This window comes from Juglans microcarpa x Juglans regia, chromosome 5S (assembly GCF_004785595.1).
Source record: "Juglans microcarpa x Juglans regia isolate MS1-56 chromosome 5S, Jm3101_v1.0, whole genome shotgun sequence".
In the NCBI taxonomy this organism is placed as follows: Eukaryota; Viridiplantae; Streptophyta; class Magnoliopsida; order Fagales; family Juglandaceae; genus Juglans; species Juglans microcarpa x Juglans regia.
Genome location: NC_054603.1, coordinates 9,585,099 through 9,606,645, shown reverse-complemented (window position 1 = coordinate 9,606,645; position 21,547 = coordinate 9,585,099). Strand labels below are relative to the sequence as shown.

General features: G+C 35.9%; 2 protein-coding genes and 1 long non-coding RNA gene across 11 annotated transcripts in view; 2 read left to right on the top strand and 1 right to left on the bottom strand.

The window, feature by feature from the left end:
• Window positions 1-10,906: 10,906 nt before the first annotated feature.
• Window positions 10,907-21,547, bottom strand: part of LOC121267731 — a 21,447-nt gene continuing 10,806 nt past the window's right edge. Inside the window, exon 2 of the long non-coding RNA XR_005941070.1 lies at window positions 10,907-10,978. This is a non-coding gene — a long non-coding RNA (uncharacterized LOC121267731). The remainder of the gene's footprint in view (window positions 10,979-21,547) is intronic.
• LOC121267730 (CBL-interacting serine/threonine-protein kinase 23-like) overlaps window positions 21,146-21,547 on the top strand; it is a 27,633-nt gene continuing 27,231 nt past the window's right edge. Inside the window, exon 1 of the mRNA XM_041171755.1 lies at window positions 21,146-21,287. The gene's annotated coding sequence lies outside the window, so the exon portion shown is untranslated. The remainder of the gene's footprint in view (window positions 21,288-21,547) is intronic.
• The window catches only part of LOC121267728 (CBL-interacting serine/threonine-protein kinase 23-like), a 29,431-nt gene continuing 29,169 nt past the window's right edge, over window positions 21,286-21,547 (top strand). For 6 of the 9 annotated variants that reach the window (XR_005941069.1, XM_041171749.1, XM_041171748.1 and 3 more), the window contains exon 1: window positions 21,286-21,483. Coding sequence is in view for 5 of the 9 variants with exons in the window: in XM_041171749.1 (XP_041027683.1) it covers window positions 21,304-21,483 (180 nt within the window). In the remaining 4 variants the exon portion in view is untranslated. The remainder of the gene's footprint in view (window positions 21,484-21,547) is intronic. The other 3 variants (XM_041171752.1, XM_041171754.1, XM_041171753.1) reach the window with 3 other exon arrangements.

The window sequence follows — 21,547 nt, the reverse complement described above, 5'->3', positions numbered from 1 at the left end:
TCGACTTTGTTGACGAATATACTTGTCCATGCTAAAAAAGCCAACATGATTAGCATAAATGACCAAAAGGACAAATGTGAGGTTTGCAAACGTGAATCACTCTGCTAGAGAGTGGCAAAGGTTGGAGGCATGTCGGTAAGGCCTGTGGGCAACCATGTTTCGGCGATGAAGAGGATTCGGGTGCCCATGATGCTAGACAATGTATTCTGAAAGAGATATATTAAGACGCCTGAACGACGCCTAAGTGGGGTTATGTAGTAGGTTTTTCACACCACAGAAACCAATCCTATTAGTAAAAATAAATTCACAGAAATTTTGAAAAAGAAAAATCCTGGTGCTTTAACTGTTGTAGTCAATTTTTTGCTTGACTGAAATTGTTTGATGTCGGATATTGTTCTTTCCCCCTTCCCCTCCGCCCTTTTTTAACTTCATCATGAAGCAAAATCCACAGTGGCCTTATAAAGCACTATGGCCAAGCACATTGTGCTTGAGGAGGGCTATGTGGACGGGCAACTCACTCCATGGTTGGGTGGTTCCTAGTTGGTCAACTCCGAACCTGGAAGCCTGTGATCGAGTTATTCCCAGTGCTTCATTACGTGTGTCGCACATGGCTTATGTATGGTGCATGCGCGCAACATGGGCAAAAGCATAGGGTGGAGGAACATGAACCTGTTGCCATGGAGCTTGTGGCAAGAAACTTTGTGTCCGAGTAACTAAGGCGAGAAACTTCATGTTCGAGCAAGTGGGGCCGGGGAACTTTGTTGACCGAGGAGCCCAACCAAGCTCAAGCCGTGCAACTTCCAGTAGTTTAGAAACTTTGTGCGCAGCAGGTGCCAATTAGTGTGTGTGGAGGGATAGTCGTGGCTGAGGAATCCTAATGTTGGTCGAGGTTGGAGCTGACTATTGTCGTGGTGTTTGAGCCATGACCGAGGAGTGTGATGCATGAGTCTGAGCAAGTGAGGAAGTGATACATGAGTCTAAGATGGTGAGGTAGTGATGCATGACGAGATGGTTGCCTGTGGCTGCCTGTTTGCATGTGGCCGAGATGGAGGTTGTCTGTTGCATGCATGTGGTCCAATGTCGGGATGTGCAGCTGTCTAAAGTGTGCACGTGGTCCAATCCTAGGATAAACAGGGCCAGAACATGCATGGTGGGAGGTGTATGGCCGTGACGCATATGGCTGCTCGTTTGCCCACATGCAGTGGCTGGGATAAGTGACTGAGATGCACATAGCCGGGACAAACATGGTTGGGACGGACACGGAGGAGCAAAAATGGTCGAGATACACCTGGTGGGAGATGCATTACCGAGATGCATATGGCTGCTTGTTTGCCCTGGCCCACATTTCATGTGGCCTAAGTGCATGGTCGTGATAGAGATGTCTGCCACCGAGTGGTTTGGCAACGTACGTCGCAGTCTTGGTGATGGCAAGCAGCTACTTGCCGGCTTGTGGGGGCCACGGGAAATGGGGCTCCTTTCGAAGTGCATGGGGCAACATGCACCCATTACCCACCGTGTAAGTTATCTATTACCAGGGACCACCTTGACTGCGGCAGAAAATGCCAACGCCGCTCGTGGTGGCCATCGGTCTGCTTTGTTGGGCTCATGGAGTTAGCTCGAGATAAATCTCAAGTGAATGTTTCCATGCCCCCACTGGGCTACGTGCGCATGGCCACAGTGGGCGGGGGCCATTCAGGCAGAGACAGAGGACACCGACGGTCCACCTGATGGTTGCCAAAGTCCCTCATGTGGCACGACAGAGTCGAGCCGAGTGGTTTTTATGACGTGTGAGCCTGTGCACATGGTTCGCATGGCGAAGCCACTTCTGAGTGGGGAAAGGGGGTCAACGGGGACCACCCTACAGGAGACAGAAGACGCCAGTGATCCATATGGTGACCGCCGCCGCCGCCCTTTTGTCGTGCCACGGAGGGGCCAGGGAACTTCTAGATGCTCACTATGCACCTGTCGGGTTGCTTTGCATGGCATTGTGCGTGTAGTGCATGATGCACAGTGGCCTGTCGAGGGTTTGTTACGCATCGTGCACCTAAGTGCACAGTACTAACCCACATATCCCCCTTCTTTTTGCATAGTGTACTGAGCATTTGTAACTTAAGTGGCAAGTAACTTGGGTTCCTGCCTGCTGAAAAAGGATTCAATCGCCCATATTTTGCGACAGTGTTGTTCATAAAAAAGGTTGAAAGACTGAGAATACTTATTTGGAAAAATTTCATCTGCTTATTCAGGGATTATTTAGCATGCTGAAAAATTGTCTTTCTTCCACTTCTGGTGTGGAAAATAACTCAGATCCCACAGACAGCGCCAATTGTTAATGCCGAAAAAATTACACAACAAGCTAAAAGGGAAGAAATAGTTATTTCTTGCCCGTTATGACGATTTGTGCCTCGATCAGTGTGGTCTTGAGCCCCCGGCAGTAGTCCGATGTGACTATACATCGTTGGTGCGTACATCCATGGCGGTGAATGGAAATTAAATGCAGGAAAAATAAAGGAGAAAGAGACATACAGATTTACATGGTTCGACATAATGTCTACGTCCACAGACGTTTAGGGAGGGGAGATCCACTATAATATGATTATTTTATAGTCTCTCGTAGCCTCTCATTTCTCATTGTACAGTGGGAGTTGGAGATCTATTTGGCAGATGAGATATTCTCACTGGAGCTCTCTTCGTGAGGTTGAAGAAACTGTTGAAGAAGAAGTCGGAGTCGAATCCCTTTCTCGTCCAATCTGATCCCTTTTTATTCCTCACCTTAGGAGTGATGATGGATGGCAACTTTATTCCACTCCTCGTTGGCATGCCTGACTTGCTTTCATTCCTTTATTTATTTTCTCTTATTTTTTTCCCTTCATTTTTTCCCCTCTAATACTCTCTTTTTTCTTGTCCCTCATTTGTCTCTCTTTATCTTTTTTTCCTCTTTCTTCTTCTTTTTCTTCTAGTGGGGCCCTTTGACAAGCTAGGCTTGATTTATTTAGGCTTGAGATATTTTATCCCCTTCAAGGAAGTTTAGCTTACTTGTAAAAGAGAGCGTTAACATATAAAATAAATAATAAAATCTACATTTTCTCATCAACTTAATTTTTTGGTATTAGTTGTAATTTCACACCTGCTAATGGCAAGATGGAGTTTTTCTAACATATTTAAGCAAAGAATAAATAGTAAATGGAATTTTTAACAATCCCAAATCAGTACTCATGGATTAAGAAAGATGTTTTTAGAATAGCTTCATTTAGTTTTATAGATGGTATCAATTCATCTCATGTCATTTTATCTCATCTCAACATTCAAACCCTAGGCGCCTTTTTTTCCCCTCTCTTTCTCTTTCTTAAAAAATTAAGGGTTCCAAATTTTATTTTTGTCGAAGAACGAGTAGGCCTCAGCTTCTTCCTCCTCCTTCTCCCTCTCCTTCCTACATTCACCCACCTTGTCTATTAATATTTCTTTTACTTAGTTTTATTTTACTTTCTTCAAGGCTGAAAAAGATAGATCTACAGCTCTTTGGCAACTCCCGAGAGACAAGCGCGGCACAAGCAGATTCACAGATTGAAAATCGTTCGGAGGAAAGTGGTGGTGTTGCAAAAATCACCACGTGTGGTTCTCATGCATCGCCCCTTTCAGCAGCTCTTCTAGACACACGACCCAGATCGCTGGACTCGCCAACATCAGACCTTTCAGATCTGACATTTGTGGCTGAAAAAAGACATGTGTGTTGCCTTCACGGGCCGTCATAGGTTCTAGAGTCTATCGGAGTTGGTCCAAACTATAATTCGTCCTTTTTCGCATCTATTTTACTGCTTTCCTTTTTATTTTCCTTATTGTTAATTAAAATAAAAAAAGTTCATCTTTCGGACGTTTGTCTGTAGAGGTAGAGTCCTCTCTTTCTATGAAGGGTGATGTTGAGTCTCTGTTTAGGTAGAGAATGTTATCTCTTAGACGTTTGTCTGTAGAGAGATTAAGTAATAGTGAAGACCAGACCAGTCACAGAAAGAAATAGTGTACTGGTGGAGCTCCAAATGTATTATTTTGGTTTATGATGTCATGTTTGATGTGGGGACATTCCAGAATGTATCTAAGCATGGATGTAAGTTTCTCTGATAAATGAATGATGATGGTTTTTCTTTAAAAAAAATACTATTCAAATGCAAATACTTTTTAATTTCAAATTTTTAAAATTTTCATCTAATCATTATTTAATTATTACAACTTTCTCAAAATTTCAAACAAAATATAAAAAAAAATTTAACTTTTTCAAATCTAAAAAAAATAATTAAGAAATTATATCTTAATAATATTTTAACTTTATAATATTTTTCTTCAATTTTTTCTCTATTATTTTTTAAAACCTCATAAAATATTTTAACTTAAATCATTTCATTACTATTCACAAACTATATCACTATTATTTATAAATTTTTTATTTTATCTCATCTCATCTCATCTCATCTATATAATCAAATAAGACGTAACAACTCAACCAAGCAAGATTACATTGAACCCTCTAAAGATTACCTTCTTTATTTGACTTTCTTTACCATCTTATTATGAGCAATGATCACTTCCTATATCAAATGCTCCGTTTGATTTCCTCTCCAAAATCTGCAAAAAGTTATGTTCTTCTCATTTGGATCAAGTACTAAACCAGAAAGTGATAACAGACGAGTTTCTTTGTTCCATGTCGCTTAGGATCGAACAAAACTGAGTTATGCTTTCTGATACCAGAGATCTGTCAGGGCAGAGATGATGGGATTTTGATCGACCCTAAAAAAAAGGATATTCGTGAGCCAAAGACAGCATATACGGTACCAAACCGTACGTACGAATTGATTTTGCCAATGTTCCTGCAAATCACTGCCTGGAAATTAGGACAATTCGTTAATGGGGATGCCCCCGTTACAATGGCATCCATCCTCTTCGCCATGTACAAACGTGTTGACAGCTTGACCTCTTAGCCAGGGCATGAACAGTCAATATTCAAATATTGTTTTTCAACCAAATCATACCTTTTTGAGGGACTTGCTAAGTTCGTTTCTTTCCACTCCCTTTTCTCATATCACGTGGGGGCAGCTGTCGACCAAATATGACAATGATACATCAATCGGTGCTGACGGCACGGCGGCGCATGATGATGCAGATGTTAGATGTAAATGCATATTTACGACGAGATAATCATCTAAGGAATAAGTTGAAGAAAATAAATAGACAAGAAATTGATCAAAAACACCAAGAGAACCAGTACTGGAAAATTTTCCACTTCGGAGATAAAAACCACAGGATAACTTGGATCAATCAAAGAGGTTGCAATAAAAGTTTAAAAATACTCAGTGCAGTACCATAAAAAAATAAAAAAATTACAATCTCGCATGCCGGAAACCAACCACAGCTGCTAAAGTACTGCCAGTACTACGTGGGCAGTCCTCCTGCCTTTGTCATATCTAATCCTCAATCTCCATGATTAGAGCCACCGCCCAAAACCACTGTCGCTATAATTTTGCAGAGGGATAGGCATCTCATGTCGTGAAGACCAGGGAACGTAATTAATTCAGAAAGCTTTGAAAAAACAAAAGTTGAAGAAATTGGGACGGTTGATTGTTGGGATTTTTCTGTTTTAGACGGCCATCCCAATTCCCCCGCCCCCAAAAAAAAGGAGTGACAGACTTCCCATCTGCAGTGCAGGCTGATTGTAGTAGCCGCCTTCTCCAGAATTGAAAGGATAATGATAATATTATTTATTATTTATTTAATTGTTAAGAAAATAATTAGTGAAATTATATATTTTTTAAATTTTTATTTAGAATGTTAAAAAAATATTTAAGAAATAAAAAAAAAAATTAAAAAATTTGAAAGAAGTACCCTTATCCAAATTGAAAACTACCCAACTAGTGGAGAAAAAGGACCAAATTTGAAAGAGACCCCAGATGAGTAAGCTCCAAAACTTGCATTTAACTCATAAAGCAGAGTCATGTTACTCTTGTTTGTATTGCGGCCGACGCGGTTTCTGAATTCACCCAAAAGAAAAGCACACTGTCGTTACAGCTCCTATATAAACTGAACCCGGAATGCCAAATGAGCTCAATCCTCCCTGCTTTTTCATGAATACAAACACTTAAGAGGTTTTCTGAGTGGCATATTTGAACCCCCAAAAACACCATGGGTTACATCCTTATCACGCAGGTATCCCAACTGCCAGTAATCAGCCAAGGAACTCTCTCCCCTGCTTCACCATTAACCCCGTTCTCTGCGGTTGCGCCGCCTCGTTTTCTCACAGTTTCCAGGCTCCAGATAACGTCCTTGGAAACAATCTATGAAGAAGAAAAGGAAAACGAATCCATGGAGATATATGATCAGCTGCAGGCAGCAGCATCGTTCTTGTCCACCCGGTGGACGTGTTTCTTAAAAGTGCCGAAGTCCTTGTCGGGCTATAGACACAGTCCTCCCGACTGCCAGTGTGCTTAACTGGCTTAGCCTCGACTGTTCTTGTCAGTTGTATGCTTGTAAACGAGCTTTTTCTTTGCTGCATGTAGGGAGTAAATAATATTTTGTAAATTTTTCTTTGCTGCATGCATGTAGTGCCTCTAATGTGATGTTTCTTTTCTGGGAAATGTTGCTCCAGAGCATCACCGATCCGGAAAAGAAAAGGAAAGAGTCATTCATTTCAAATTCCAATTATTAAGATATAAAATAAATAATAATTTATTTTTATCAGTTTCAGTTTTTAGAATAAATAGTGATTTTACATGATATCAAAATAAAAATTCTAAGTTTAAATCTTAATTCTATACTCTATCTCATTTAATTAACAGAGCTCCTACATACAACCGCGGTAAGAAACTGCGGTGCAATCTTTTTGCCACGTCAAATTTAAAAAAAAAAACGGATGAAAGATTACTTGAGAAAGCAAACTAAGCCATCGCAGACCGTTCAAACATTTTATCAAACATTTTACATGCATTTTTAATTCGCAGCAGCTCTTCTACATTTACACTGTTTCTTTCTTATACAACCAAATCAACAAGAAGTTTTAAGACTCCAAATACAAGATAACCCCATCGCAGCAGCTCTTCTTTATTGGTCCCAGAAGAGCTTTCAAAGAACAGCACGAGGCAAGAACAATATCCTAGGCATGCTTCTTTGCAAGCATCTAGATCGGGTTCATCAAAGGTGTAACGAAGTTAAGTGCAAAATAGTTAAGCTCTTCGTCAATGTGTAGAAGCTTTACTGAACTCTTGGAGCCATTGCCAAAAAAAAAAGACGAAAGATGACTTGAAGAAGAGAAAGTAGCCCAGGCTACTGTGAGGAGAAAGCAAACTACGCCATCGAACATTTTATCAAACATTTTAATTGTGAGTTTTTAGCACGATGAAGAAGAAGCTTGCGATGCAGAACAGTGAGCATGGCATTGTTGCTGTCTATGAGGAGTACCAAGGAGCTCCTAATCCTTACGCCTGCGAAAAAAGAAATGAATGGAAAATCAGTAAACTAACTAAATCAATTTGTTTTGTTTTATTTAACTCTAAGAAACAGAAAGATGACATAATGGAATATCGAATATACACACGCATGCACAACCTGCACTTCGCAACTGCACCTTCACGTAAACCTCCGCCAGTTCCTCCATCTTCACATAGACCTCCACCCAGTTCATCCACTGCCATCGTATATTAAGCCTTTGCACAACCCACATGCACGACCAGCCACCTCTGTTTTTCTTCCATAAAACAGAGCAAATTTCACAGTCACGAAGAAATTTTTTTTTTCTTTTTCAACCAAAGGCTCAACGTGAGTGTTGCATTCTGCGTCCAACCTTTCTTCGTGCGGAGTCCACGTGTGTGTTTTCCCCCCAGCCGAAAGTTTCCCTTTTATTTTTCTTTCTTTCTGTCTTGCGTTGTTTCTTGATTTTTCTTCCCGGCGTGTGTGAGTTTTCTTCCGTCTTTTCTTTCTGTCGTTGGCCTCTTCTTTCTTTCTTTTTTCTTCGGTTTTCTTTCGTCTCCTTCCGTTTTGTTTTCTACATGCTTCGTCTTCCTTTTTATTTGCATTACATAAAAGTTCTTCTAAATCTGTTGTTATAACGAAAACCATTGTTTTTTTTTTCTCTCTTTAAGAGGTAGAAGATCCTTAGAGAATCCATAAATCAGTGATTGATAGTGCAAATGTGTTTTTTTATTGCAAATGTGTTTTTTTATCACCTTCTACACATGTGTGACTTATCATTATCTCAACTTTATCACTATCGGAACTCCAAATTTGGTCCTTCGTTATAGAATAAGAAACACAAAATAAGAACTTCAAATGCCAGCCAAGAAACTAGCCCAGTACCACATAATTTTGAGAAAGAATCACAAACCCCCAAAATTATACGGCCCGGTTTGTATTCACAATTCATCTTAACTCATCTCACTACTATTTATTACTATTCATCAACTTTAACTCACAAATCTCACTACTATTCACAACTCATCTCACTACTATTCACAATCCATATCAACTCATCTCAACTCATCTTCGAATCCAAACGACACCTTAATCTCAACAACCTACGATAAGCAAAGCGAAAAGAGATAGAAGATAAAAGTAAATAGCTAAGAATTTTCAAGCAAGAATAAACTAATGGAAACAGTCCAATGAATAATCAAACAAGAGACGGCCTTTATCTCATATAAAGAACCAATATGTGCAGCAAAGATAGCCATAGCTGTGAAATTCATAAGTGCTCAAAATTTCTTCGTATAAGAACTTCACCTACCAGCCAAAAAACCAGCCCAGTACCTCAAAGGTTTTAGAAAGAATCACAAACCCCCCAAAATTATGCCTTAATCTCAACAACCAATAATAAGCAAAGCGAAAAAAAAAAAAAAAAATAGCTGAGAAATTTCTTCCATGTTCGTTCCATATTCTATCATTTAGAAATATTCCATATTCTATTTTGCCAAGAAATTCGTGGAACCCAAAAACATCCATTCCATTACATTTCTAATCAATCTGTTATACGCTGCAGGTCACGAAGCTATGGAGGACGAATGAAGAGTAACATAGAGAGAAGAAGAAGATATGTGCGGCGGCTCAGAAGAGAAAGTATGTCCCAGATGACCTAGAAGAAATGGTGGCTAATGGGCTTCAATGGGCTTCACGGAAAGACCTTCACGTTAGGCTTAACCCAACTCTTAGATGTTAATTCATTTCTATGTAATAAAGATCCACAAGCCCGAGTAGTGAGGACAGTTTAGTCTTTTACAGTTCTAGTATAGAGCCTAACAAACTATACGGAAAGAAGGATCCAGAATATTTTCAATATAATTCAGTTACAATTTGGAGGTGCTCCCCTCGAAGAGAGCTTTATCAGAATTCAATATACATTCCATTATCATTTTCCTACGTAATTCATACAATCCACAGCTTGACTGTTCCACAATCCTAATTACCCCAGTTATTTTCAGAGGCATGCGTGGCAAGTATAAGAGGAAAATAAGTGCGAAAATCATTCAGTGAAAAAGTCAGTGCAAAAATCAAACCATGCTGACGACAGTTGTGGTGGGCGATAGTCGTGACCTCTGTCGACAAGGACGACTAATGTGGTGGGCGACAGTTGCCCAGGTGGGCGAAGGATGTGATGGGTGACGGAACAAGTTGAGGGAGAAAGAGCTTTGTGGGGGCGACGTAACTTGTGGGTGCGACGACGTTGTCCGGCTGTAGCGGCGATGGACTTGGTTTGGTGCGGCGGCGATCTGGTTCTTGTGTAGACTATGGCCGTGTAGATTTTGTAGTGTTGAATTTGGGCACTCGTTTCTCTTCTGAATTTAGAGTTCCGTTGGTTTAATCAGATGATATCAGATTCATTGTGTCTAATGTAAAACTTTATACTTGGCTTGTTTTGATTGGAGGCTGTTAAACTCCCAATATCAGCCCGACCGTCCCTAATCGGAACTGTTATCACAAACCAATCAATACAACAACCAATGCAAAGTAAAAGAAACAGGATAAGCTACTAAAACGACACTACTGGATCCAATCAATGTACCAAAAATCATTGTCAGATCATGAAAAAGTTAAAATGGGCCAAAATATTACTGAGAAAAGTGCAAATTTGGAGACTATCCATCCTAACAAGAAGCTTATCTTTTGAGATCTCTCATTTTCCATCCACACTCTGACACATACCAATATATGGTCATGTAGTTTTGCTGATCAGAAAAGTGCAAATTTGGAGACTATCTATCCTAACAAGAAGCTTATCTTTTGAGATCTCTCATTTTCCTGCAGGCAGATGCCAATAAATGGTCCCAGGCGAAGGTAATCTCCTGGAAATTTCTTAGAAAACCAGGAAACCAGGATTTTTGCAATTAATATCAAAAGCAAGAGGCGGCACAAACTGTCAAATATGATATTGAAACCCTTCTTGGACTATTGTCTCTGTTTAAGCCTAGCATGGCCTTATAAATCCCATTGCATGCCTTGGGTACTTCATGCTCATCCCCAACAAAGCCTACCTCTTTGCATGGCCTTCTCTCTCTTGGATTCAAACATCACCTTATATTTTCATCCTTTGCTCTGTGTTTCACCTAAAAAAAAAATGGCGAATTCCTGCATGCAAGGTTTGTCTCGGAGGTTGCACCACTGCAGTTTATTAGTGTCATCAGGCACAGAGCATCGAAGATGTTGGATACAATAAATGAAGAAGAAAGAGATGCTGACCCCAACAATTCTCGTGCTGCATCTCCAAGAACTTCTTCTTCTTCTTCGATTCCCACCATTGCTAGTACTGCTGACTGCAAGGCCTCTCTTAAAGAAGTTCACAGATCCTTTTCGCTCTTTGATCACTGAGAGCCAAGAAGGCTGAATAAATAAAATCGAAAGCCTCGTAAGCCTTGAGCGCTTTGTCATGTATTTTCTTTCCTTTTTCTTCTTTTGCTAAAGGCGCCCTGGAGAATTGGTCAGAAGACCAAGACTTGCTGAGACTAGAGAGGACCTGCTTGTGCAAGGCAATGAATGGACGGATGGAATTATATATGTTGTCATCTGCACTGTTCATAGATCTTTTCTCTATTAAAAAGAAAACTGACATTGGTAATGGTTTAGCAATGGCTGGAAAGGAGCACAGTTCAGGAGAACTACAGAAAGTGGGGAAAGAGAAAAAGAAGCCAAATTAAAGAGCTTTCTTTCCCTTCACTTTTTACCTCCTTAAACCCTCTTTTTCTCCAAACTTCACCATGCATGCTGTTATGATCAATTTATTTATAGTCGAGAAAATGAAGGCTCTCCATAAGCTTCTATGTTTTCATGTTGTTTTAAATAAGAAATGTCCACAACCTATGTATTTCTTCTATTGGCCATGCAACAATAGAAGCCCAAAAAAAAAAAAAAAATTGATAAAAGAGTTGGGTGATATAACAGTAGTGCTGTAGTATAATGGCAGCAACTAAGCTGCTGATTACTTCTATTCTCTTTTTTAAATTTGAAAATTTTCAAAATATAACTTTCCATCCTTGATCATTCAAGAGTTTCTGGTTGTTTAATAAAGAGAAATTGAATTTTTTTTTTTTATAAGTAAGAAAAATGATCAAATTAACACCCGGAAGATAGCATTGTCGTCACACTACTGGAGTTGCAGGCAACTAAATCAATGATTTTTCTCTTTCATATCAATGGCTACATCTCAATAATGTTACGTGTTATCCTTAGAACGTTAGAATAGCAAAACTCTTTGAGAAATCAACTAAGTTTACCATAAAATTAAGAAATAGAGGCCCTTAAATGAATATTTTTACTGCCTCAGGTCTCCAAAGTGAACAACCTTTAGTCAATGAAACAATGTAGCCAATGAAAGTCCGGAAAATGAATATGTAACCTCAAGAAAATGATTGGCTTTGAGGATTGGGCACGGGTTCCCAGTCCTAAACCCGTCAACTATTAGTGGCCGGACTACTCGAGTTGTTCCCGCAGCGAGAGCAACTCACCGTGCACCGGCCTAGGCGTGCCATGTTCTCATAACAATACGCCCAGCTTATTTCGTAACCAATGTTAAGACAAGTGGGGAGTCTCACACCACAAAACCAATTTCTGCTGCAAATTGCATCCAACCCATCAGTCTCAAATGTTAGAAAAGTGCAAACCATTATACAACTTTGGAATTCTTACACTTCAAAGAAAAAAAGACCTATAACATAACCTAATGTTTTAAAAGAGATTATTTGTGCAGTTTATATATATATATATATATATATGCAAGTTCATCGCATTTTCTTTAAAAAAAAAAAAAATATGTTAGAGTTGCACACCTTAAAACTGTATATAATTATATAACATTGTTCTATTTTAAATATACAAGTAATTATTACTTTTTGTTATGAATAACATCCCATAGTTATTAAGTAGTGAAAACTATTATAGACACAAAGAGATTATACAAAAGTAAATTTACAAAATGACGTGGTTTTACGTAATCCATTAATTAGATCTATTTTATAATAAAAGTAACTTTATAATCTAACGTATTTCATTAAGCAAGTAAATTTGTAAATTATTTTTTTGTGTAATCTTTTTATGATTAAAATATTTCTCTTAGCTAAAAAGAAAGAAACGACAAAAGAAGTACCTGATACCAAGGCAAGGGAGGAAATCGCTCGGGAACTCTCAAATGGACTGGCAACAAATGGGCCTGGCCCAAACACGCATTGGATTAAAATTTGAAGTATGGATTTATTGTCAATCATATTTCTCTTCTCTCTAGATTTAATTTATTCATTTTTAAAGATTAATATCGTAATTTTCTTACAAGCTTTTGATTTCTAGAAAACACATATAACTTAATATATAATGTTAATGATACTACAAGAACTTGTTTTTTCACAAATTTTGACAAGCATTAACATTAATTTAAACATTATTGTTGATAACTTGATGCAATTGGTCGAACAACCAAAGTCGCCCTTGGTCCTTTAGTTGCCTGAAAATATAGAGAAAACACAAAGCGAAAAGGTTCAACAAAGTGGCCCAATAATAAACTTTCCAATGCCCCAATCAACAAAGAAAACTAAGGTGGTTCTAAATTATTAGCATAAAGGATTATCCACTTTGTGCTCTTGACTTTTGAAGGGCTTGTTTGGAAAGTGAGATTAAATGAGAATTATGTAAATGATAATGAAATAATTTGTGAATGGTAATGAAATAATTTGAATTAAGATTTTTTATTAGTTTTTGAGAAATGTGAGAAAAAGTTAAATAAAAATATTATAAAGTTAAAATATATTATAATATAATTTTTATTTAAAATTTGAAAAAGTAATATTATTTTTTGTGTTTTGTTTAGAAATTTGAAAAAATGTAATAATTAGATAAAATAAATTAAAATTTTGAAATTAAATAGTGTTTGTATTTGTGAAAAGCAACGGGAGCAAGGGCAAGCTAGGCCCCAGTCGCCCACACCATACCCTACAGTACAAAATAATTATAATTATATATATATATATATATATATACACAACGTCATCGTATATAATTCAACGACATCGTTTAGGGTTAGGTTTAGTCTTTCTCCCCACCCCCCCCCCCGCGCGGGTCTAAGGCTGTAAAAATAAATCGAAAAAGGGGCTCAGACCGGTTAGTTCGGTCATAACCGGTCCGGTCTCGGTAATATGTTTCTAGGACAGGACCGGATTGGACTATTCGCATATTTATATATTTTTTTTATTAATTTTTAATATTATATATAATTTTTATAAATTATAAATATATATGAAATAATATTATATTATAATTTATAACATAAAATTTTAATCTTAAATATAAACATTTATTTGATCATATGTTTTAAATATAAAATATATATTAATTACATTTTATGGCTTAATAAATTCTCAACATATTCATTTTGATAAATGTGTTAGTAATACTAATATACATTAGTATATTAATTACTATATTATCACTAACATATAGTAATAGTACTATACCAATAATATTACTATATGCTAATAGTATTAGTATATTACTAATATTTATATATATTAATATATATATAAGTAAAAGAGATTAGAGATTTAATATATATTAAAAATAAAAAAATCAGACCAGAAGTACCGGTTTATAAGGGTAACAGATGCAGTATCGGTTCTTGAAAATGCAAAATCGGTATATACCGATTCATTCTCAAAATTTATCTAAAACAGGACTAAACCGGACCGATTACACCCCTGCCGGGATCTCTTTCTACTCTCTCATCGTCTATGGCTCTCACTACTCTCAATCTCACTAGAGTCTCTTCGTCATTGAAGTATTTCTCTCGGTCTCTTTCAATCTCTCTCCTTCTCGGTCTCTCTCTCCTCGAGGAATTTCTCTATCATATCGTTATTTTGATTTTTTTTTTTTTAAATACAATGTGTATGGATCTATAGATTTGTTGCGAATAGAGTTGAGATTTTTTTGTGTTTCCCACGGATGAAGTCAAGGGCCTTTTGCCCCCCGGCAGGAGAACGGGGCACCCACCGCCGAGATGCAGGACCAAATTTTAGAGGATAGAGTCCCTACCTCTACGCAAGCCAGAGGCGGGATACGGGAAAGGGACACCCCGCTCCGGGGGTGCGGGTAGCATGCCTACATTGAAGAGTGGCCACTTGAATTCTATTCCAAAGAATTATTGTATCCAAGGATTGGTGAAGCTCAGAACTCTAGCCTTTAGGCCTGTGAATATGCATCTTCCTTACCTGGCTAGGATAAAAATTTGTTCATCTCAGAACATGCAGAAGAGCGGGAGCTTCTGCTAAGTTTGAGCATTCATAATGGTTCAAGTACATTCTAATTGAAAATGATAAAACACTATTTTATCTATTTTAACTAAATGACTGAAATGTATTCAACTTCAGCTTATATATTATTTCTCTATATGATTTAAAATATTATTTGTACCCTTTTTTATATAAATATATTTGCTTCCTCCATCTACAAATAATCTTATAATATCTTAGATCTTATAATATTTTCAATGTCTCCCCATTTACTAATATTTTAAGATTATTTCCTAATATTTTTCCCAAAAATTGTGCATATACAATTAGGGTGCGTATTCTCAAGTATTTTTAATATTTTATTTTCAAATATCATTCAAATATAAAATACTTTTCAATATCAAATTTTTAACTTTTTATCTAATAATTATTTAATCATACAATTTTTCCAAACTGCTAAAAAAATATAAAAAATAATATAAATTTTTTAAATTTTAAAATAAAAGTATATTAAAAATTATATCTAAGCAATTTTTTAACTTTATAATATTTTTATTTAAATTATTTTCTTTCTTTTCTCAAAATTTAATAAAATATTCTAACTCAAACTATTTTATTATTATTCATAAATATTTTAAATATCCCAACAATTACTTAGTTCTGCCTCTCATTTTCCTCTTAAAAGAGAAAAAACACTTTCTTTCTTGGATTTGTCTATATTTTAAATGATGATGAAGTGTAATTGATTGTCTAAATTATTACTTATTTTATTATTTTCATCGTATGATTGCAATTATTGAGGGGTAGATATGATATTTTATCAAAATTATTAAGTGTGTTGACCTTAAGGCAGCATCTAGGGATTGCTATTATTGAATTTATAAATTGGTGCTAGTGGTTCATCAAGATGTTGGCATAATCCAAATCTACAGTGATTGATTGGTGTTAAATCTTCCCCACATCTACAGTGTGCTTTGTTGGTTATTTAATTATTGAAAACTTAATATGATTTAGAACGAAAGAGACATAATATATGAAACAGATTTTATATTAATTTCTTAATCTTTTATATCGTTCAAGATATAAGGTTCAGAGAATCTTTCATTTCAAGAACCATTTCTTTCACTCTTTAAAACAAAAAAGAAAAAAAAAAATAAGATCTAAGTTTTCTCGAGCAGGAGGCCTCGATTTCTTTCTCATTCCCCCTCTCATTCCCTTCTTTCTTCTTTCTCCGCCTTCTCTCTTTCATTCCCTATTTTCTTAGTTTATTTTTCTTCTCTTAAGGTTAAAAAAGTTAGATTTACAGTGTTTCGACAACTCTCGAGAGACACGCACAGTATAAAAAAATTCCAAGACCGCAAACCGTTTAGGAAGATAGTGGCGGTTTTATTAAAATCACCACAAGTGGTCTTCATGCGCCGCTCACAACTGTATTTGGTCTACAAGCGTCACACGAGCCAAATCGCCAGAATCATCACCACCAGATCTTATCAGATCTGAATTTTGTGGCTAAAAAAAGACAAACTTGTTACCTTCATGCGCCATCAAAGTCTACCAAAATTGATAAAAACTGTAATCCATCTTTTTTTGTTCTTGTTTTCCTTATTATATAGTAAAAAAAAAAGGAGTTCGTCTCTTAAACAGTTTGTTCATAGAAGTTGAGTCCTCTATTTTTATGAAAAGTGAGATTAAATATCTGTTTAGATAGAGTGCTGTCTCTTAAATATTTATCTGTAGAGAATATCAACACCAGTGAGGCCCAACTGGTTCAATAGTATACCTATAATCTTAATATATATAGGTGATCGAAACTTTTGTTGAATTTTGTTTGGTCAGGTGGCTGACATGACTGTACTATATACTTCAAATTGTTTTTTGTCACTTTCTCTTTCAAATGTGGCATAGGTTTAATCAGTCCATTTTCACCTCCTTAAAATACTAATACCTTATCGTTATAATGATAGATGTATTATTGGGAAACTTTGTGTCTTTTTCTTTCCCGGCCCCTTCATTATTTTAATTGTATGTCCTACCACATGTCCATGCTCTCTCTTGTGGACTTATTCTTTTGAATTTTATAGATTATCCGGCTGTTTTAAGTCCAGCACTGTGTTTTCTACACTCACCACAACCCCCTTTTTTTTTTTTTTTTTTTTTTTTTTTTTTTTTTTTTTTTTTTTTTTTTTTTTTTTTTGGAGTTCAATGCTCTCGGAATCCAATCATATAATTTGGACAAAACAAAAGGAAAAGTTTTAGGTGGTTTAAATATATAAAGTTAACCATACAACATTTCTTGTTATCACTATAAATTTTTCAACTAGCATATATAACTGTCCGTCTACCCCCATTTAACGAATGGGCTGATTTTTCAACCCATTGCCCGTATCTTGCCCTTCTAGAATTTAGATGTACAAAGTTATAACTAACTCATATCAGAGCCAACCCCAAAATTTTCATATTAATACCTTAAATACATAAATCCAACCATAAATTATAAAAAGAAAGGTCTGTAGTGAAAATCCAAAAACATCTTACCCATGATCACGTCTTGTTTGTGGGTCTCGCAAAGGGACACAAATGGCCAAACCATAGCTTTGGGTCTCTATAACGTCTCAATGGAAGGCCCAAACCACATAACTTATACTTTAAAAGGACTAGTTAATAATACAATCGGAACTCTATTGGAACCTTATAAAGAGCAAGAACTTTTAATTTTTAAGTAATGTGAGATTTCATAGACCACATACTTTTATCCATAACTTATGAGATATCACAGTCTCTGTGTAGACCCATGACCAAGTCATGGTCGTAAGTTTTTGCAACCTATGACCACAACTTGACTATAGGTTTTTAGGCCACAACCAGTTTGAGTGACCCATGATCATGGGTCTGTGAGAAGAAAACTAGAAGAAGGTGGAGAGGAGGAGGAGATGAAGAAGATTTTGGCTTGGCCATTGGAGGAGACAGAGAGAAGAAGAAAAAGAAGAAGATGAAGTGAGATACGATCGCTAGAGGAGAAGGAGAGGATGTGAGCGGCAAGAGATAAGGGGGAGAGAAGAAATAAGGGTATTTTTGGTTGTTAGTATGAAAATAATATATTGGCACGCTTTTATGACAAAATTTAGTTTAATTGAATTATAAATATGTTGAGTATAGTCTAAGTTGCAATTGAAAAAAAAAATGCAAAGATGACAAATTTGCAAACCTGATAAGATCGACCAAGCTGGAGTAAATCAGCCATAATCTTTTAGTCTCATATATGATTGGGGTGATCTTTGTGTCTTTGGGAAACTAACTCAATTATCTACAAATTTATGTTTCAAAAGCATCCTCAAATTCCAATATTTACAGGATGAAAAATGGGACAAAAAGTTTACTTGACAATTTGCTCGAGTGAAAATATCGAGAATCAATTTTGCACTAAGGTTTGGACTCTCTAAGTGGCCTACTTAAACCCCAAGTATATATAGAATAATATGCACAACTTCTAGATAGTGGATAAAGGCCAGAGTTGTAATATTCATTGCATTTTTTAGAGAAAATCCTAGAAGATCCATAATATATTGAAGATCAATTCTCTCTCGATAAACAAAATTCCATCACATTGTGCTCGTGTTGGATCGTTGTTGAGTTCATTGGTGTGGGCGTATTCTTTGGTCGGAAGGATTTTTGGAGCTGCTTGTATGCAGAAATCGAGTTGGGGCTCATGATAAAACTACAAAAGGTTGATAGTTCGTAGCTGCCAGGGTGCAGAACTCGTGTGGGATCCTCGTGGCATTACAACAAGACTTAATTTTTTCAACGGTCTACTAAGTATTTCTAAATTACTTGTAATGAATTTATAAATTTTTATATTGAATTTTAAGTAATGACTTACACCCAAATTTATTTTAGATTTTGAAGGCATTATTCAAATGAGTTTTCAATTGGTTACTAAAATTAAAATATTAATTATTTCTTGTGATCTAATTTAAATAGTGCAATAAATTTGGTTCACCCCCCTCTATGAGTATTTGACTATTGATTTCAGGGTCTTTGCTTTGCTGCTAGATATTGATATCAACTTTTTACCTTATCTCAAATAACTCTCTACTCTTTTACTTGCATCTTACTTTATTGGTGCCGTTTAGAAGTCTGCGCAAATAGGATCTTTCATTGTCACCCAATGCTATGGAGGTCCCACTCCAGCATCCATTTATTAATATTTCAATCATGAAAGATGAATAATGATGATTAAAAGGAAGTTATACTTCGATTACGTTTAGACAGTGAAGTGAGTTAAGTTGAGTTAATAAAATATTATTAAAATATTATTTATTATTATCATTATTATTATTTTAGAATTTAAAAAAATTAAATTATTTATTATATTTTATATTAAAATTTAAAAAAATTATAATAATAAATTGAAATAAATTAAAAAGAATTATAAATCCAAACGAAGTTTTAATAGTTTATAACAATCCAGTAACATCTTTGACATGATGCATAATTATGCCAATCATCTCTTATAATTGATGTGACCTTTGTATTAATCCTTATCTTAATTTATTATCTTTTTGACAATATAATCCTTATCTTTGTTATCCGTTCTACTCCTACTTTCATAATTTGTTTATTTGTACGTTGGTTTGTCATTTATTTCCTGTTGAGTTTGTGTAGTCTAATTTATTTTTGTAGCGGTCTGATGACAATGATGTTATTGTTTGTTAGTAGAATTTTAATAAGATTTAGGTTGAGAGTTTGTTTGACACTCATTTAATATGTCACTCGGGAAAATATTAGAAAGAGAATTCGCTCAAGACTAATTTAAACAAATAATTTAATAATTGTGAAATTAAGATTCCCGTCGCACAACCATATATGTATATATATGCTTGTTATTAACATTATAACCATCTAAAGCAATGTATTTTTGTTCAAAAGTATATTTTATCATTTTTCAAGATAATAAAATTTTCTGCAATCTTATAAACGTAATCGAACCACATAAATCTATAAAGTGTAATTGATTTATTATTTTACTTTACTTTTCTTGCATCGATTTCACAACATTTTATTCTTAATTTTCTATGTTATATTTTATTTCTTATTTGGAAGCTTTTTAATAAACAACTGATGGTTTTACAAACTTTCAATTTATGCAAAGAAATCATTGCAAAAAAAAAAAAAAAAAAAAAAGGGTAAGCCTTTAGACCTTACGGCATATTGAAGAGGATGTGAGATAAATTGAGATAATTAAATGAGATAAATTGAGATACTTTCTAAATCCTAACAAGTTTTTAATATCTTGTTTGTTTTTACAGATGAGATGAGTTAGAATTAAAGTTAAAAAATTGAATAAAAAAATTTTAGAATATTATTTTTATTTTAGAATTTAAAAAAATTAAATTATTTATTTTATATAAAAATTTAAAAAAATTATAACAATTAAATTTAATAAATTAAGATAAGTTAAGATCAGATAAATTATAAAAACAAAGGACAAAGGAGAAGTTTCAATTTCTCGACGCTTATAACATAACGAAAGATAATCTTTCATTATTTGTTTTATCTATGACTTTGTACGTCAATATTTGCACGTATTTTCTTTGATTTTTACACAATAATTATTTAAAAAGATAATTTGTACACATTAATTATAATGATAAAATATATTGATTACATTTCCATAATCGAAACTATGTGAAAGAATACGCATTTTCATTCTAAATTTTATAAATAATTCATTTTGATAAATACAATTATACACGTATTGTTCATGAAAATGATGGGAACGTACGGAAATAAATCACGAGAAAAGACACCACCGCGTCACGCGCGAAGCGGAGCGATTGCAGTGGCAGTTGCAGTTCCGTTCCTCGTACCAGTCTGCCAAACCGATATAAAACAACGAAAAAAACACCGAATCCCAATCGCAGTGACACCGCCTTCAAAGCTTCTAGCTCTTTCAGCTCAGTTCAGTTCAGCTCCCGAAAAGCACTCAATTCGTGTTCGGATCTATTACGCCTGCTTCTATTCCATTGCCAAATCCGAAAACTTTTCTCCCTCGAGATCTCTGCCTCTCGTAAAGTTCGCCGTTATTTTTTTTTCTTTTCCTTTTTGTTGATCTCGGACGCTTATTTCTCTTTCTTGATTAATTCATTCACGCTTCCCTAGCGTGCTTTTTTCTTACAGCCTTGGAGTTTTTTTTATTATAGTTTCCCTGTTCCTGGATTTGGATTCATGGGGTTCATGTCTGATTCAAAGCCCGGTGTCTCCCCCTCGTCTCTCCGAGTAAAACTGGAAGCCCGGGTTTGATTTTCATTAGGGATATTAAGACCGATTTTAGGGCCTTTTAGTTTCCGTTTGAATTTTAGTTTTCGAAAAACAAAGAGGAAAAATGAGGATGGCGAAGTCTCAGGTATGGCAACCCTGCAAGAAGAAGAGGTCTTGATCCGTAAGCTCTACAGAGAGCGGAATTCGATTCTAGAGAGGAAGGGTTTTAGAGGGAGAGTGAGGGGGGAGAAACTGAGGAAGTGAAGGGATTCGATTGTTGAGTGGAGTGATTGTGAGGTTGGAGAGGGAGAAGATGGCGTCGCGGTCCAGCAATAACAGCAGGACACGCGTGGGGAAGTACGAGCTGGGTCGGACCCTGGGCGCGGGCAATTTCGCCAAGGTCAAGTTCGCTCGGAACGTCGAGACGGGCGAGAATGTGGCAATCAAGATTCTCGACAAAGAAAAAGTTTTCAAGCACAAGATGATCGTCCAGGTCTCAATCCAAATTTTTATCTTATTTGCGTTAGGAGTGAGATGTGTTTTTCTTTTTCGTTCGC